General features: G+C 47.8%; 1 protein-coding gene across 1 annotated transcript in view; it reads right to left on the reverse strand.

Moving 5' to 3' along the window:
* LOC125443303 (zinc finger CCCH domain-containing protein 18-like) overlaps nucleotides 1–13,291 on the reverse strand; it is a 27,005-nt gene extending 13,714 nt beyond the window's left edge. The window contains exons 1-8 of the mRNA XM_048515322.1: nucleotides 12,657–13,291; nucleotides 11,503–11,587; nucleotides 9,798–9,952; nucleotides 8,757–8,849; nucleotides 6,199–6,356; nucleotides 3,818–3,850; nucleotides 1,696–1,822; nucleotides 1,191–1,453 (exon numbers count right to left, since the gene is read on the reverse strand). Of these exons, the coding sequence (XP_048371279.1) occupies nucleotides 1,191–1,453; nucleotides 1,696–1,822; nucleotides 3,818–3,850; nucleotides 6,199–6,356; nucleotides 8,757–8,849; nucleotides 9,798–9,952; nucleotides 11,503–11,587; nucleotides 12,657–13,253 (1,511 nt within the window). The 5' untranslated portion in view covers nucleotides 13,254–13,291. The remainder of the gene's footprint in view (nucleotides 1–1,190; nucleotides 1,454–1,695; nucleotides 1,823–3,817; nucleotides 3,851–6,198; nucleotides 6,357–8,756; nucleotides 8,850–9,797; nucleotides 9,953–11,502; nucleotides 11,588–12,656) is intronic.
* Nucleotides 13,292–18,695: the final 5,404 nt, after the last annotated feature.

An 18,695-nucleotide genomic window follows, 5' to 3' on the forward strand; every position in this document is an offset into this window, starting at 1 on the left:
CCCTGCCAGCATGGCCAATTGGCCATGCTGGCAGGGGCTGATGGGAGTTGTAGTCCATAACATCTGGAGTGCCAAAGGTTCGCCACTACTGCCCTATGAGGACAGACTTGGGGTTTGTTTAGTGTGGTGAAGAGAAGGCTAAGAGGTGACATGATAGCTGTGTTTAGATATTTGAAGGGGTGTCATGTTGATGAGGGAGCAAGCTAGTTTTCTGCTGCTCCAGAGACCAGGACCAGGAGGAATGGGTTCAAAGTGAAAGGAAAGAGAATCCACCAAAACATAAGAAAAAGCTTCCTGACTGTCAGGGCTGTTTGGCAGTGGAATGCACAACCTCGGAGTGTGATGGAGTCTCCTTCTTTGGAGGTCTTTAAACAGAGGCTGGATGGCCATCTGCCAGGAGTGTTTTGATTGTGTGTTCCTGCATTGCAGGGGGTTGGGCTTGATGGCCCTTGGGGTCTCTTATTCACTCTAGTATTCTATGATACTCTTATTCAACTCTAGTATTCTATGATTCTAAGTCACAATGGGGATCCCTGTGTCCTCGTATCCCAGAACAGAGAGGGGGCTCAGAATACAAAGGTACAATTCACTTCGTAATCAGCTTGATTAGGGCTGCACAGGAAAAAACAAAAACCTTACACTGAAGATGGAGGACTTTGGCTGGTCGTGCTTATGCAGCCTACAGTCAAGTGTCACTGAACGACGAAGTGTGTAGGAATAAATCCACAAAGCGCTCCCCATGGAAGAAGCAGACCTCTCCCTCTCTTCCTGCACGACTTTCACACAGACAACTCAAAAACCAAACAAAGTAACCTGGAAGGAACCTGCAAATTTCTGACAGTTCATAATCCAGCCCACTTGGAAATATCTTGGCAAGAACTGGGGTGGAAGGAGGAAGAGAGGGAAGCAAACCAAGGACAGATTAGGGTTAGAGGGTCACTAGTACAAATGTGTACAGGAAGGCAACACCTGGTAGCACACTGTGGGAAGCACCGATGCCTGTTCACACTGCTGGCATAACAGACTGAAACAGTTCATAGATCACCACAGGAAAAACACTGAACCACAAAGGGGCGGGGTGTTGCCTGGCAAAAACCCTCCACATGCGGATGCCACCTTGCAATCTTCTTGCTAGATGTGCAGCAGCACAAAACCAGAACACCAGCTCCCAGCAGACACTCTGCCCATACCTTGGTGGCTGTGGTGATCGTGGTTTTGGTTTCTCTTTCTCCCGCTCCTTCTCTCGGTCCCGGTGCTGCCGGTCCTTCTCATCCCTCTTGATGCGTTCCCGCTCTCTCTCCCATTCCTCTTTCCGTCGCTGCCGCTCCTTGTCACGCTCGCGCTCCCTTTCGCGCTCCCGCTCCCTCTGCCGCCGTTCTCGCTCCCGTTCCCTCTCGCGCTCCCTCTCCCGTTCGCGCTGCCGGTTCTCCCGCTCCCGCTCTCTTTCTCGTTCCTTGTGAAACAGAAGGCAGAGAGGTCAGCCTCCCACCTGCATCGGATGCAGTTCTTCAGCAACACAACATGGCATGTAAATCTCTTCAAGGGGGGGGGGCAATCAGGTGGTGGAGGGGCATTAACACTACTCAGGTCACCCAGGAGCAGAAGGGGAAAAATGGACCATGTGAATCTACCCAATGCAGAATAAGCATCCGAGGCCCACCCAGGGAAAAAGTCCAGGACAGTGCAAAGAATTACCTTACTCAGCCGATAGTTCCGGTACGGATCTGGATCTGTGTACTGCACCCTGAAGTTCTCGTACTGCCCACCTCTCCAAAAACGCTCTATATCATAATCGTAAGAGGGATCCGCATAGGGGTCAAGCCTGCACAGAGATCAAGAGAAGTGTTTAATTCAATGCTTCTGAGCATGTTGGAGGAAAGCAATATACATTTGCTGGAAGCCCCCTTTGAATCACTCTGCTAACCAATTCTTGTCCAAGCATCATATTCAGTAGGATAGAGAAACTTATCTAAGTATACTGGAGCAGAAGAGCTGTTAAGATGGATAAACTATGGCAGGGGTAGGGAACCTGCGGCTCTCCAGATGTTCAGGAACTACAATTCCCATCAGCCCCTACCAGCATGGCCAATTGGCTGATGGGAATTGTAGTTCCTGAACATCTGGAGAGCCGCAGGTTCCCTACCCCTGGACTATGGAGTGTCTTCAGAGACTACTGAACAGGTTTCAACTCACAGGATCATTCTTGGAGAAATGGTCCATTAGTCATGCCGTTCCCATGAATTTGCTGGTCTTGCTGGATGCCAAGGACCTGGTTCCAGCGGCCATGTTTGCTAAGCATCCTGCCCACAAGCGCTTATCCACAGGCTAAAAAAATATGGCAACCTCATGGTCTTAGGGACCGCATCTCTCCGTATTGCCCCACACGGACACTCCATTCTTTGGAGGCAAATCTCCTGGTGGTCCTGGGCCCCTCTGAGGTGCATTGGGCCTTGACCAGAGTCAGCGTTTTTACTGCCGTGGCTCCCGCTTGGTGGAACGCATTACCATCTACTGTTAGGACCCTGCGGAACCTATCAGAACTCCGCAGAGCCTGCAAAACCACGCTTTTCCACCAGGTATTCGGTCGAGCTGACCTTGCATCCTTTTGGCCAGCCACCTGTTTGTATTTCAGCTCGAGCTCTTCAGACGGTTAGGAGCAGGAGGTACGACTAACCAGCCGCCTGTTTGATAGTTTGTGACAGTGTTTACCAACCTTTTCGAGGTCAGGGTACCCTTGACCTCACTCTTCATATCTCAGGGTACCCCTGCCGCCACCCTCCACCTTCCCCTCCCATTGCCCCTGCTTGCCACACCCCCACCTTCCCCTCCCAGGGTGAAGGGAAGCACTGGGGGTGGGGGTGGCTGCTGACTTTGTGGCAGGCCCTGCCCCATGGGCCAGCTCCATGTCCTTGCTGGCGCCGGTGGGAGACACCATAAAAATGAGGGGGGAGGGGCAGTAGTGTTGCTGCGGTACCCCTGGGACATGCTCACGGCACCCCAGGGTACCACGGAACCCTGGTTGAGAATAGCTGGTTTGTGAGTTAGTTCACTGTTGCTCAGCCAATGTGCTTTTAGTGTGGTTTTAGGCTTGCTTTTTGTGCTGATGTACTTCTGTTGTTTGGTTCGTTGTGAGTTGCTCTAAGCCCCTGGGGGAGAGAGGCATGCGAATTCAAATAAATAAATAACACCCACAAACTACAACAGTGTTTGCCTGTATTCTGTGACTGTGTGTGCACACGTACAATACTGATGAGAAATGTGATGATGGCCGGAGTTGGATCTCTGCTGATCACTGGGAAACACTCAGAACAGCACAAGGGCACCAGAAATCTGCCCCTTCCTGTCCACACTGTCGGGCAAATCCATTTTGACTTCCATCTTCCCTGAACGATCAGAGCAAATCAGATTGGGGAAACTAGGGGAAGCCACAGGAGGAACCTGATGATGTCACATGGGAACCTGCTGCTTATTTGACAGCCAAAGTGGAACCAATCCTCAGTGTGGAAGCAGCCGCACGTGCAGCTCAGCTGGCCACCCTTCCTTGCCAAGTGTGTGCATGTGTGGTGGGGGTGGTCACAAGTAAATGCACATTATTGTCCGCGTTCCAAGAAGTAGTCAAGCAACGAGGAGCACAACAGTTACTGAGCAATGCCCGGCAGCCTCCAAATCAGATCACGCTAAAGCAAGCCTTGGTCAGCCAGAAACCCTGCCTTACATAACTGCGATATTGAACTAAGAATTCCTAAGAATTATGAGGGATCAAAATCAAAGCAACAGGGCCCTGCTGCGGACGCAAAAGAGATTACGGGCTGCTTACCCATAGTTCGTGTTCTCTTTGATGTCCACCTCGCTGAAGATTTTCCAAGAAGGTGAGGGGAGAAAAGAGGAGACTCGTGAAGTTTTTGACCATTTTCACACATCATAAACTGGTCTTAGCATAAGGTTAATTATTTTAGCATTTAGGGTAGCACATAAAAAGGGATCCCATATTGTAGCAAGAAAACCCATACCTAGAACCAGCTATTCCAGGGGTATGCAACCTGTGGCTATCCATATGTTCATGGACTACAATTCATGGACTACAATTCCCATCAGCCCCTGCCAGCATAGCCAATTGGCCATGCTGGCAGGGGCTGATGGGAATTGTAGTCCATGAACATCTGGAGAGCCGCAGGTTGCAGGCCCTGGAGATATTCAGGATAAATCTGCAGAATTATTCAACACTTTTGAGTCCTCAAAAGCAGTAAAGAGCACTTGCCCCTTATTTATGGACAGCTCTGCCCAAACCTCCTTTAGGTTGTTTATTTGTTTGTTTGTTTTATTTACACTTGCTACTCTGCCCTTTCCCAGACAAAGGTTGGGCTCAAAGTGGCTAACGCACATGGATAATACAATATCTAAAACAATTCAAGGTCCAATTTACACAATAACAATAAACAGTAATAATAAACATCAAAACATTAAATATCCTGTAGTTTAACTTGCCTGTATGTTTCCAAGCTTAAAGAGTTGGCCGCATGGACTAGAAACTTGGCTTGAAAACAAATTCACACAGTGCCAAAACTGCGCATGTTTGTGTGTGAAGACTCACCTGCCTAAATGCAATCATGCCATCTATCATTTGATTTATAGGCCGCCCTTCCCCATGGTGGGACCAGGATGGCTTATAACAAGAGAACAACAAAGGTAGCAGATGGTGCTGCCAAACAGTGCCATAAAATCAGCCCTAACTAAGGGAAATGATTAGAGCATAGGTGTCAAACTCATGGCCCTCCAAATGTTATAGACTACAGTTCCCACCATCCCCTGCCAGCATGATGCTGGCAAGGGATGATGGGAACTGTAGTCCATAACATCTGGAGGGCAGTGAGTTTGACACCTGTGAATTAGAGGGATGGGTGGGGAAAGGAAAAGGAAGGGGAGAAGGAAGGGAGAAAGGGTGTTGGAATGCTGCTGCTGCCCTCAACCAGAGGCCTGACAAAAAAGCTCTCCTCTGAAGATGCCAGCCATAGATGTGGGTGAAACATTAGGAGCAAAAACTACCAGGCCACGGCTACACAGCCTTGAAAACCCACAGAAGCCAATATTTTATGTTTCATATTTTAAGTGTAATTTATTTTAAGTATTAATATTGCAAGTTGCCTTGGCCTCCGCAAGGAAGAAAGGCAGCTAATGCACATTCTAAACAAATAAAAAATAAATTCTGACCCAATGCTCTCCTGGGGTGATTTATGAAGGCTGGGATCTGCTGTCACATTGAGCAGGACTGTGCCTTGTACACACTGGCTTGCTCGCAGCTGCTGAAACTCCAAGGGCAAGTTGAAGTACGAGCCCTGCCGATCAGACCAGTGGTCCATTTAGTGCAGCACCGTGTTTCCCACAGCACCCAAGCAGAGGCCTGCAAGGTCCACAGGCAGTGCCGAAGGAAACATGCCATGAGTCAGAGAGTTCCATAAGTTCACCATATGCTCTCTAAATAAGTGCTTTCTTTGGTCCGTCCTGCATTTACTGCCCACTTCTCTTAAACTGAAGGGCTCTCAGTGCAAGACAAGGCTGCTACCCTGTTTCCCCTAATATAAGACATCCCCGAAAAATAAGACATAGTAGAGGTTTTGCTGAAGTGCGAAATATAAGGCATCCCCTGAAAGTAAGACGTAGCAAAGTTTTTGTTTGGAAGCATGCCCAACGAACAGAACACAGAAAAATAAGACATCCCCTGAAAATAAGACATAGCGCATCTTTGGGAGCAAAAATTAATATAAGACACTGTCTTATATTCGGGGAAACACGGTAACATCCCCCTGAGCCTGGGAGTCAGGGCTGATGCAGCAGGGGGCATGTGGGAAGCAGGAGGGAACACCTGTTTTACAAAAAAATGGGACTCAGCACTGGAGCTGTAAACAGAAGAGGATTAACAAAAACAGCCGCAACGGTCCCATTTCACGTATGCGCCTCTGTATGTGGCAAGGACTGCCAGAGAAAGGATGCTCCAGAGAGCACAGAGGAAGAGATCTGGAACGCGGAAGCTTCTTCAGAGCTAGACGGCGCATGTGAACACCGACCGCAGCAGCGGCTTGCAGGGTTAGCCAGCGCTGCCCTCTGCTGGGTGCTGCGTGGAAGCAAGGCAAGGCAACAGCAAACCATAATCGTAACAGCTCACTCTTGGTCCACAGATACACGAGCAAAGAAGCGCCTTACGTTGAGTCCCGGACATCTCGAGTGATCCGGTAGTTCCAGTCTTGGAAGATTTCATTCTCCTTGTCAAACTCACGCTCGTCCTCCCCGATGGTCACCGTAAACCGTTTCTCCTCAAAGTCTGGCTCCTGCTCTTTCCTCATTGTGGCCTTTTTCAAAACCTAAGAGGACAGGAGGGAAGGGCCCCGTCAGTCTGGACCCTCAATGCAGGAAGTTCCCTAATTGTGGGGATGCCACCAAAAAGGCTCTTCTCGTGGACCCATCCCTATTGTTCCCCGGGGAGTTATGTCCAGCCCCTTCATCAGGCAGATGAAGACAGAGTCATTTAAGACTGAATTTGACTCAGTTGACGTTTACATACTGGCAGTCCCAGTGGTGGGATCCAAAAATTTTAGTAACAGGTTCCCATGGTGGTGGGATTCAAACAGTGGCGTAGCACCAATGGGACTGGGTGGGACACGACGGGGGCGTGGCCGGGCATTCCGGGGTGGGGCATTAATAATTTCTCTGTTACTGTAAAAAACTCTTACTGTAAAAAAAAGTTCCTAATTTCCAGCTGGTATCTTTCTGTCCATAATTTAAACTCATTATAGCAAGTCCTATCGTCTACTGCCAACAGAAACAACTACTTCTCCTCTAATTGACTGCCTGTCAAATACTTACTACTTTCAAATACTTAATTTTGTTTCTAGAAATCAATAGAAGGATACTTTCCTTAAACAAGGAACTTTACCATATTTCTAAAACATGTTTTTAAAACAGCCCAACAGGGAGAATTATCCCATTTTCTACGTTCGCTAACCAGCCACATAGGAAACAACAGGACTTTATGATTTTTGGACCGAATGGAATTTCTAACGGAAAAACAGACCCAATTAGTAACCCCCTCTCGGCACACACAAATAATTAGTAACCCACTCTCGGGAACTGGTATGAACCTGCTGGACCCCACCTCTGGGCAGTCCTAATTAAAGATTTTAAATTGTGTTTTTTTGTAATGGTTTAAAATCACCAATAAAACTTTGTTTTTATATAGAACAGCAGCAAAAATACTCTGTGTACAGAAACTGAAAACTCCAGCTACACCCACAACGGAAGAATGGTGGGTGAAAATACCTGTGCTGGCTGAGTGGGCCAAGTTAACTTGTTACTTAAAGAAAAGAATTTAGTTTTTGGACAATTGGAAACCCTTGGATAGATTATTTGGATAAAACAGAAAAAAATATTGATGATTGGGAATTTTAAAGATTAGGGGTTGATAAATAAAATCCGATAGAGAAAAGTGTGGGCTTTTATTAGTAGCAGCAGCTTTAAAGATCCAATGTTACCTGGGTTGTTAAAGAGGAAGTGGTAAAACAATCATTTTTGTAAAGCATTAACACTTGGTGTAGATGAAACTGGGAGTCCTTATGGAAATGCAGTTTGCTTTTCTGTTTTTTTGTGTGTGACCTTTGTGGTGTAAAGTTGTTTAAGTACTAATAAAAAATATTAATCACAAGGCTAATATTTACGCCACAGGCTTACGTCAGGATGCCGTGAGCCGAGCACTCTGAACAATGAAAGCACTGCATAAATGCAAAGCACCTGAAGAGCCTCCCGAGATTTCCAAGATGGAAAAAGACAGCAGGACCACAGGTGGTTTCTTGCTTGATAATAATCGGTCTGTGGGCGACCGTAGCATTGCGCACGGCTCCAACATGCAGGCTGCCCATGAGCTCTCATGAGGCCATGCGCAGAAGATATCGGTAACGCATGATGCTTAGTACATAAAGAGCATTTGCTGACGTGACATGTGCTTTTGACATCCTGAGCTCCGACAGTAAGCTACGCAGCAACCTCGGCATTTGAGGAAACACAGTTCGTTGGTCAATTAAATACACAAATAGGGTTTCCTAGTGAACATACTTGGGAGAGGGGGGGAGGGGGGAGATAACATCGCACACAGCCTGGAACGTGATGGCATGTCATTGAGGAAATCACCAGCTTGTGGGCTGTGGCACAGTGTGAGAACGCACGCTCCACATGGAGAAAGCTCCATGTCCAGTTCTTGGCAACTTCTAAATCGGGTGTTGTGGGTTTCAGGGTTGTATGTCCGTGTTCCAGTAGCATTCTCTCCTGACGTTTCGCAGGTGAAACAACACAGCCATACAGCCTGGAAAACCCACAACAGCCTAGTGATTCCGGCCGTGAAAGCCTTCTAAATAACTGGTTGGAGTTAAATAGCGGCATCGAAGCTGAAAAGGACGTTTGTCTAAGAACATGACAAGTATCTATCCAGTACAGTTGCAGTCCGCCCTTCCTCTAGGGGTGGCACGCACAATTTTCACTTCCGCAGTTTAGCCTCACGCAACGCACCTATCAGGTAGGCTTAAGCCTCAGGATTGTGACTGGCTCAAAGTCACCCAGCTTTTAAAGATAAGAATGGAGACCAGAATAGAGGTACTGCCACTGAGAGGAAAAACCTTCCCAGGGGCTTCTCCAGCTGGGTCCGAAGCATCCGGAGAGGATGAAAATCTTTTACCAACTCTGCAGTTCACGGAAATCGCACCTCCTGCTTTTACCTCTTTAGCTTGGCGAAGTCCCCTTTCCCAGGCACTCTCCGTCGGGGGATCTGGTGGCGGCGGCGGCAATATTTCATCCACAGTTGGCCCTCCCTGCCAAAGGGGGAAAAATGATGATCCCAGAGCAAGACAAACATTTTCCTTCCCGCAAAAGCATCATGGGTGGGCAGAGAGGGTAAACAGGCTGTTCATGTATCCTCTACAAACTGGTAGCACCCAGAAAGTTCACCAAACTTCCAAAGGGTTGCAAAAACCGTCTCTGCTGAATAAGAATGTATCTTGAGCAAGGAACTGCCTTTTCTCCCTAGAAACAGGGCCAGGCATATTCCATGTGGCTTGCTAACTGACCCAAAGGCTGCCCTGCAGGGATCTCAATGCAGAAAGACGTGATCGTACTATTTACACAAAATAATCTGATTGCAGGATTTGGGTTTCCAAGCCTTCAACAACCGCGCGGCCTGGAACACGAGTTGTGGAGTCTCATTCCTAGGATACAGTTTTAAGTACACAAAGAAGAATTAGGCCCTTTCTGCCCACAACCGAGCCTTGAAATTGGCTTGCTGCTGCAGAACCAACAAAACCAGGAAGGAGAAGCAGAGAGCAGAAAGCGTGAAGAACGGTCCCTTCTCCCATAACTGCCTGGTCATGTTTCCATCATGCATACAAGCATGGAAGATGCTGAGAGCCAGCAGCAGAGCGAACATCTCCTCAGCATGCACACAACTAAGAGATCTCAGGCAAAGGGCTAGGAAAGCCGCTTTGCAAAAAGAAACTTATCTGAGGCATCTCCAATCAGGGCTGCCTGCATCACTGACTACAAGCATCACTGGCTTTTGTTTTCTAACAAGAGACCCAGGTCCTTATCTCCTCCTCCAGCTCCTGGGATCACCTGCAGGCCAAGACAAGAGGGAGGACCAGACCGCACCCACTCGATGCTCCTCACTTGCCTGGTGGTTCTACAGATTCCAAAGTAATGCCCCCTGCTCAATGAGCCAGCATCCAGAATTAGAAGATTTCGGTTTTAAAGTAATGCTTCCATACCCAAGGATTGGCTGGCATCAGTGGGTGAGGGCCAGGGCCGATAGGTGGGGCGCCGTTGGGCGAGAAAGGGTCTTGCTTAGATATCAAGAAGTAGTTTCCTTTGTCGTTCAGGCCAGGATGAATAAACCTGCAATTTATGTCCCAAGTACAGTGACCTGTGGAGAGGAAGAAAAGCACAGCAGTTAACATTCTTTTACACGAAAAAGCCAACATGGGAATGCAGATGGAAGAAAAAGCAGCCTTTCCGGAAGAGATCAGGTGATTGTGTCTTGTAATGGGACACCAAAAGCAGTTCTCCCCAGAAGCATAGCTGCGAGAACCAAAGGCAGGCATGGCCTCTGGATTCCCAGATTCAACCTCTGGCATTTCCAGTGAAAAGAACCAGGCAGCTGGCAAAGTGCAGGACCTCAGCCTGAAACCCTGGAGAGGCGCTGCCACTCTGAGCAGACCAGACTGACTCTGAAGGGCCAAGAACCTGATTCAGCAGAAGGCACCTTTAAGTGCCCGTGTTTTCTGCAGCTGCCAAGGGCAAGCCAAGATTTCACAAGCCAAAGTCACTGGTGGGGAGATTCCAGCTGAATGTTAAACTTCCTTATGGTAACAGCAGTTTGCCAATGGAAACAGTTACTGCTTCCGTTGGGAACCTTCCTTCTCTGCGGAGGTCTTCAAATAGAAGGTAGCAGCCTCCGGTTTGGGATGCGCTTTGCAGGAGTTGAACTCCTTCTAATTCTATGACCCTAATCCTAAGAAAGGAGCACACTGTATCTTGTTGGAAATGTGGATGTTCAAATGGTACATTTTTTCCATCAATGGTGGGCCTGTTCAAGAATAAAAATGTTTTGGACACAAAAAATTCATAAAGAAGTTCAAAGAATGCTTAATATATCATTAAAATGTAAACCTGAACTATACCTGTTGGGAATGTGTAGTAGACAAGAAGAAGAGGTTTCTATTTCAGTACTTGGCTACAGCAGCCAGATTAGTGCTTGCAAAAAATTGGAAAACCTCCAATATTCCAACTATATTTGACTGGCACATGAAAATGCTCGAGTTAGTTAAGATTGCTCATTTACAAGGGAATGAAGAACTGGAAAAAACTTATAATACTAAAAACCAGTGGGATCAATGGATTCAATATCTAGAACAAAAATATACTGTCCAAAACATTCATTTTGTTTAATAATTTTATTTGAAAAACAATAAAGTATGTTCAGACGGAAGCCGATGAATCTGAGATATAAAGATGTTAAATATTATATTAGACTTTTTGAAAAATGAACGATGGAAGTTGGCAAACTGTTATTATTATTCTTGTTTTTTCTTTTGTTAAGATATATGAATGAAAAATATCGTAATGTTATATCTATTATATGTTTATGGAATTTAAATAAAGCATAAAAAAAAAGAAAGGAGCACACTGACGCTTGGAGGCGGCATGTCTCTAAAGACAATGCTTGGAGGGAGAAACAACAGGAACGTCCACAAAACCCTCGCTGGGTGCCGAACTGGCAGGCCCTTTGGTCTGACTCAGCCCTGAACCTCCGACAGCATCTGGCTTGGCCTTGAAAGAGGGAAACAACCCTGGGCTGCCCCATGCGTGCTTGGAAGCCACGAGCTTCCAGAAAGACCAGGACGCACAACGAAATCCCCGACCGCTCCATTCAAATGTTCCAGGGGAGGGGGGTGTCCGTGGGCTGGCTCTCACCTTTTATGAAGAAGCGGCAGATGGACCGTGGCCTCATTTTCCTGTCACTGGGCTCTTTCACCTCTCCCTCCTCTAGGTCGTCGTCCTGGAAGACACAGAGGTACTGAAAACATAGGACTCCGGTAAGGAAGTGAGGGTCCCTCTCCCAGTCCCAAACGGAGAGCCTCATCCCAGCTCTTCAGTCACAGTGACTCAAAAGTCCAAGAACTTGTGTTCTGAAGCGGACACAAAAACACACTTTGGGTGCCCAAGAGAAGCGTGTGGCAACGCTCTCCAAGTGTCTCTCGTGACCCCCAGACATTTTGGCCCCACTCCATCCCTTTCTCTGCTACTTGCTGCTAATCTGTAATATTCAAGAGACACTGCAGAAAATGTTTGCGCGCCAGGAAAAGTTCATGGGGTTTTTTTTTCTTCTCCGGAAGAAGAGATTCGAGTTTCTCCTGAATCTTAAGGATTAAGAATCTGAAGGAAGCCACATCTTCTGCTTATCAAATGGCCCCGTCTCCCTGCACCCACCTCTCAAATCAGTGCCCAAGTATTTCAGATTCTTTAAAAACTCTAGAGCCAGTTCTGAAGGAACGCACAGCAAACAGAAAGCTTTAAGCAAACACATGCATATTTTCAGGTTTGCACCAAACCATTTCTGGAAAGGGAGTTACGATGCAGAATAGGAGGGACACACTTTCTCCCTGGCCTCCACAGATCTTCTGAAGGCTGGTGAGCAGGCAGCTGTGGCTCGGTCTTGTTAGGTTTAAAGGCAATCTGCATTATGCATGGTGGCGAAGAGAGGCAGTTAAAGCCACTCTCCTTTCTATTCCTCTTTGGGGGAATCCAGACAGTGCAGAGTCCCAAGGCAGCGATGCCCTTAACTGTTTCATAAACTTGTAATCCGCACTTCTGCAGAACATGCACCTGTGAGGACTTGGGGAAGCGAGACATTTTTACACTCACCTTTACAATATACATACATACAGGTGCTTGATAATTCCCCGAACAAATCGGCTAGGAGTGGGCATCTCCAGGAGAGCTTAACATATGTGCTATGGTTCCTTTTGATCAAAACATACCAATAGAGATGGCCCTTCCTGAAGATGCAGCAGGCCTACAAAACTACCACGGCATAACCCAAGCTGGGGGCAGAGGAAGGGACTTACATCGATCTCGCCGTCATCAATTTCTCCATCGTCTTCCTCTTTCTTCTTCTCCTTGAGGGGCTCCTGCCCGTCCTTTTCGTCATCACTCTTGACACCAGACTTCTTCTCGTCCTCGGGGGCTTCGTCTCCCTTCTCCTCCTCTTCCTCCTCCTCTCCCCCAGCCTTGTCGGTCTCGTCGTCAGCGGCTGCGGCGCTTGGCTCCTCTGGAACCTCCTCGTCGTAGTCCAACTCGTGCTCATCCAGCTCGCGAGTGACAGAAGAGGCTTCATCCCCAAGGTCATTGGCCCTCTCTTCTGCCTTGACGTTTGGCTCCCTGTTGGGCTGGTTTTTGTCAGAATCTGGCGACTTGGCTTCACTCAAGCAGTCCTCTTCCTCGGAGTGGTTCTCCTCCTCTTCCTCCTGATTCAATGCTCTGGCCGCATTTTCTGGCTCTTCTTCCAAAAGGGCATCCTGCCCTTCCTCTCCATCCTGCTCGAGGTCTGAGCCGCTCTCTTTCAGGATTTCATCATCAGATACCTGCTGGTCTTCCTCCTCTTCTTCCTCCTCCTTCTCATCAAGAGAGCGGGGGTTTTGCTCTGGGCTTTCAGAAACATCCATGTGGGCCTGATAGTTTCTGTTACGGAGAGGGAAGAAATTGCATCATTTATTTATGAAAATATTTCTACCCTACCTTTCCTCTTGGTTCAAGGCGACTTACCATTACAGTTAAAACATCCCTAGCTCAAACCAAAGATGAAATAGCAAGCCCCCAATCCCCAAACCGTTTTTAATGGGGTCCTTTTCAGACACCCATTACATTCATCTGACCCATTTCCCTGGGTGAAAAATATGTAACTGACATGTGCATTTGGAGGCAAAGGAAACTGTTCTGGAAGCCTTAAAGCTGTGATCTAACAAGAAGAAGAAGAAGAAGAGTTTATATTTATATCCCCCCTTTCTCTCCTGCAGGAAACTCAAAGGGGCTTGCAATCTCCTTGCCCTTCCCCCCTCACAACAAACACCTTGTGAGGTAGGTGGGTCTGAGAGAGCTCCAAGAAGCTGTGACTAGCCCAAGGTCACCCAGCTGGCGTGTGTGGGAATGCACAGGCTAATCTGAATTCCCCAGATAAGCCTCCACAGCTCAGGCGGCAGAGCTGGGAATCAAACCCGGTTCCTCCAGATTAGATACACGAGCTCTTAACCTCCTACGCCACTGCTGCTCCCCTTTCAGTCTTTGGTGGTGGAGGAAAGAGCCGTCAGGTTGCAGCCACCGAGGGTGATCCCCATGGGGTTTTCAAGGCAAGAGAGGCTCAGAGCTGATTTGGCATTACCTGCCTTTGTGTGGCAGCCCTGGACTTCCTCGCTGACCTTCCAAGACTCGGCTAGCCTGGGCCATCCAGGTCGAGGCTCTCAGTCCTTCTGCTGCCAGCATTCCTGACAAATTCTGCATTTCTGATATCTGAGAAATGCAATGCAGCAGGTCTGGTACTTTCTTGTTGTGCAGTAGCGTAAAAGTGAGAATCTATGCAGCTGGGTGTACCCAGCCCAATAACAACTGGCAGAGAACTGTTTATGGCTACAGAATAGGTGTCAAACTCGCAGCCCTCCAGATGTTCATGGACTACAGTCCCCATCATCCCCTGCCAGCATGATGGGAACTATAGTCCATGAACATCTGGAGAGCCACAGGTTGCAGACCCCTGGTCTTCAGCTTTAAAATGAGGCTTGTTCTCTCCTTCTAGGAAGAAGAGGAAGATTCCACAATGCCACATCCAGGTGAACAACTAATCTAATTCCTGGTTTGGAGGCACACAATGACTAGATTCTCAGATTTCTCTAAGTTTCTGCCCCTTTTGAGTGCAAGGTTGGGATTACAGGCAAAGGGCTCGGATGGACAGGGCAGCTCTGTGCAACCTGCCCCCCACCCTGCCAGGCACGGAGCCCCTTTCTCAGTTCTCTCCCCCCTGCCCTGCCACAGCAGACCCACAGGCAAACGCGGCAGCAACAACTAAACACAAGCTATTTTGGAAAACCCAACCCACGGATGGGCAATTCGTCCTGAGAAACTTACACTGAATGCAGAATGGGTGAAATCACGGCACAAAGGTAATGCGGCTGTAAAAAATATGACTTGGGTTTCTGTCCCAAAGGCTCCAGGAAGGTTATAATACCCAGCTATTAAAAATTCCAGGGGGAAGACACACTGTCAGTTGCAGCAAAAACAACAGTATCTTGTCGTGCCTCGGATGTGGCAAAATTTTTTCATGGGCTACAGCTCAGCCTGACACATTTTCATGGGCTACAGCTCAGCCTGACACATACTATATATGCCAATAAACGCTTGTGTTGTTATTCCATACTCATGGATGGAGATAACCTTAGGGCACAAGCCAAAACCATACAGGAGCCCTGAGTCCCTGAAAATCGGCTCCTCGTCAGGAATCTTGAGTGAAAGACTTTTGCAGGTGCAGCTTCACCCACCTGGGCAGGAAAAGCCCTTTCACATCTATGGCACAGAACTGCATACCTGAACCGACAGCCACCTGCATATCTGAGAGTGAAAAAGAACTGGGGTGCCCAGGCGTCCTCAGAAGGCAGGACGGTGGCCTGGAGGCCGAAGCCACTGAATCCACAGACGGGCCCCAAGACGGGAAGCAAAGCAGCCTGGAGTGGGGTCCAGACTCAGAAGACTCAAAAATTCCGATTCTTAGGCCTACGTTTATCTAATCCTGTTTTTGATATAATAATGAACACACATGAAGATGCCTCAAGCAGACTTTCGGTCCATCAGGGCCAGAACCGTCTACTCAAGGGGTCTGCAATCTGTGGCTCTCCAGATGTTCATGGACTACAAATCCCATCAGCTCCTGGAGTGCCAAAGGTTCGCCACCACCTTCTAGGAAGAAGAGGAAGATCCCACAAGAGGAAGATGTTATGGACTACAATTCCAATCAGCCCCTGCCAGCATGGCCAATTGGGGCTGATGGGAATTGTAGTCTATAACATCTGGAGTGCCAAAGGTTCGGCACCACGGTTCTAGGAAGAAGAGGAAGATCCCACAATGCCACACCCAGGGCTTCCCAGGTGAATATCTGGAGACCCGCAGGTTGCAGACCCCTGGTCTTCAGCTTTAAAATGAGGCTTGTTCTCTCCTTCTAGGGCAGTGGTGATGAACCTTTGGCACTCCAGATGTTATGGACTACAATTCCCATCAGCCCCTGCCAGCATGGTAAATTGGGGCTGATGGGATTTGTAGTCCATGAACATCTGGAGAGCCACAGGTTCCAGACCCCTGGTCTACTCAGACTGGCGACAGCTCTCCAAAGTCTCAGGCCCTGAGCTGATTGTTCTTTATATTATATGGTGAAGGGTGGGGCCTCAGTGGTGGAACCTCTACTTGGCATGCCGAAGGTCCCAGGTTCAATCCCAGTCATCTCCACATGAAGGAATTCAGTAGCAGAGGCTGTGCAGAGGTTCTACCGCTGAGGCACGGCCCTTCTCCCCATAATATAAAGAATGATCAGCTGAGGGAGAGGGAGAGAGAATTATCTCAGATAAAACAGCGACCTAAACTTTGCCTCTCCTTCCCCTCACTCTCACTGCCCTCACTCACCAGACCGCTCATCCTGCTGCCTGTCTGATCACACGCTTAGCGTAGAAAGAACTCAAGCAAGAAGAGGGAAAGAACACGTCAACCGTGACCCGCCCCACTTGCAAGGATTCGCAGGCTCCTTAAGCATCTGTGGGGTATCTAATCTAGGCGTCCCGGCCAATTTCCAGAACATACAGTTCCTTCCTTCCTAAGTTTCTAAAACATTTCCCCCGCAGGCTTCCACTGAAATGCTTCACAGGGCAACTGAGCAGGAGCACCTGAAAAGAGGTCTGGCAAGTTTTTGGGGGGAGGAAGTCGGAGGGAAACAACCAAGCAGCACACGTTCTCTTTGCTTTGCAACCTCCTCTTGACTGGGCTCTGAAATGCTTTGGGGAACTGAATGCTAAGACCACCAGTCACCTCCAGAGACAACCAGTGGCGTAGCACCAAGGGGACGGGGGAGTGCGTGCAACATACCGGGGGTGCGCTGGTGTGGGGGTGTTTCGAGGCGAGGCAGGGGCGCACGCGTGGCCCGGGCAGTTCTTCCTCACTCCAGCCCTGGAGACAACAGCCACTCTGAGGGCAAAGATTTTTCAGTTCTTGCCTGATTCCCAGTGGAACTCTGAGTATTTTTATTTTAGCATAAGACACAGTGGACAAGAGGGTTTACTGCCAGGTAAGCGTGCACAGGACTGCAGTCCCCAACTATGCAGATGCCCACTTTCAAAAGCAGAAACGTCCTGAATCTATCCGTGGGAGACATTCCCTTCCCCCGCCCCATCTTCACTAGAGACCTCTCTCTGTTTTGTCTAACACACTTCAGTCAATCTCCCCACACTGGAAATAATCTTTCTAGAGATGGTCCCGGCAGTGTCAGACATGCCAGGCCAAACTCCTTCCCCCACAGGGGCAGCAAAAATGAACAGAGAAACTATGCAGAAAACAAAGACAGACAAACACCATGTCATAATTGCCACCATATGGACCACTGGGAAAAAGTCACCACTTCACGAGCATGTCACGAACCTGCGTGCGCATTAATAGCAAAGAACAAAAACAGAACTGGGGGGGAGGGGCTGTTAATTGAAGCAGCGCTTGAAAATACCCCAAAGTCCCTTAGCAACTACCACACATCACATTTTGAGTCAGGTCTGAATGCTAAGCTCAAATAAATAACAACTGAAGTGAAACTATGAGGAGTGGAGCGAGACAAGGGCGCTGCTAATTGCCTCTTGTTAATTGCGGTCCGAGGCAGTCAAGTGAGGCCTGAAAGGGCTTTTCACAAATTGGCCATTTTAAAAGCACTCAAAGGCCAACGCTGAGATCAGAAACATCCATCACCAACAGTTTGCGATCCCAGCTGTTTTTCTATCACAGTTAAAAAGTGTTTAACTGCTTGAGAAATTCTCCCCTCCTAGAGAGCACGCACATGACAGTTTGCTTCTAGTTTCAAACATCTGAAATTAAAGGTCAGAATTAACAAGCTAACAAAAATGTACAATGTGTCTGATGAAGATGGCGTGAGCAATTGTCTCTTAACCTGGCTCAGACGGCTTAAAGGCAAACATATTCTTAGACGATGTGACTGAGATGCCCTCCCCAAATTAATTTCCACGTAGAAAAATTAAAGCTAGTATATATTTCATTGGCAGATAAAAGGAGTTTGTCTCTTAACCACTTTAACTCCCAGCATGATGTACTTCAAGTGTACTCTCTTTCATTATAAATGAAGTTTTCTGTGCCAAGTAACCTGCAGGCAGTCCTTCTACAAGTAAACAGAAAACTAGCTGCTAACAAGGTTGGAGGACGAAAAAGAGCAGAGGAGAATGCTTCATGCCACAGAAGCGAAGTAAATTATCTTAGAACTGTTTCAAGAGGCTTGACGGAAAATCATGAACAGAGCAGCATCTTGAAAGGGTTCTTTTTACTCCACCAGGCCTAAACTGAAATGCCAGTTTTAAAGCTAAAATGGAACGCCAAGTGGTCTAAGAGTGGGACTCAAGCCTCCAGTGTCAGTTTTTCACAACAGCCTGAAAGTGGTCAAATACTGCTTAAGTGTTCCGGTTGCCAGCATCGAACTTCCAGACACCAAAGATCTTTCCAGCTATGCCCAAGAATAAAGAAACAGGAATCAAGATCATAAGATTGCTCCAACGATTAAGGACACTACGGTTGTATATCTGGACAGAGGATGACTGAGCCATGTCTACAGGATTGTGGCTACAGTGGAGCATATGGAAGGTTCATGGCCAAGTCAACTCAACAGAACCTGTCCAAGGTACTGACCAAGAGAGAGTTTTCAGAACAGGTGAACAACATAGCCTTCATGATTGGTGTGATTCATGTTGACTTGAGAACGAACTATTGTCACCTTCTTGCTTTGTCATGCTTTACTTTGGTGGTCCTGGGGACGAAATTGAGGGGGGCACCTTTGGGGCATTAAAAGGCTGCTAGAAGAGCCAGGATTT

Source organism: Sphaerodactylus townsendi, linkage group LG14 (assembly GCF_021028975.2).
Source record: "Sphaerodactylus townsendi isolate TG3544 linkage group LG14, MPM_Stown_v2.3, whole genome shotgun sequence".
NCBI lineage: Eukaryota > Metazoa > Chordata > Lepidosauria > Squamata > Sphaerodactylidae > Sphaerodactylus > Sphaerodactylus townsendi.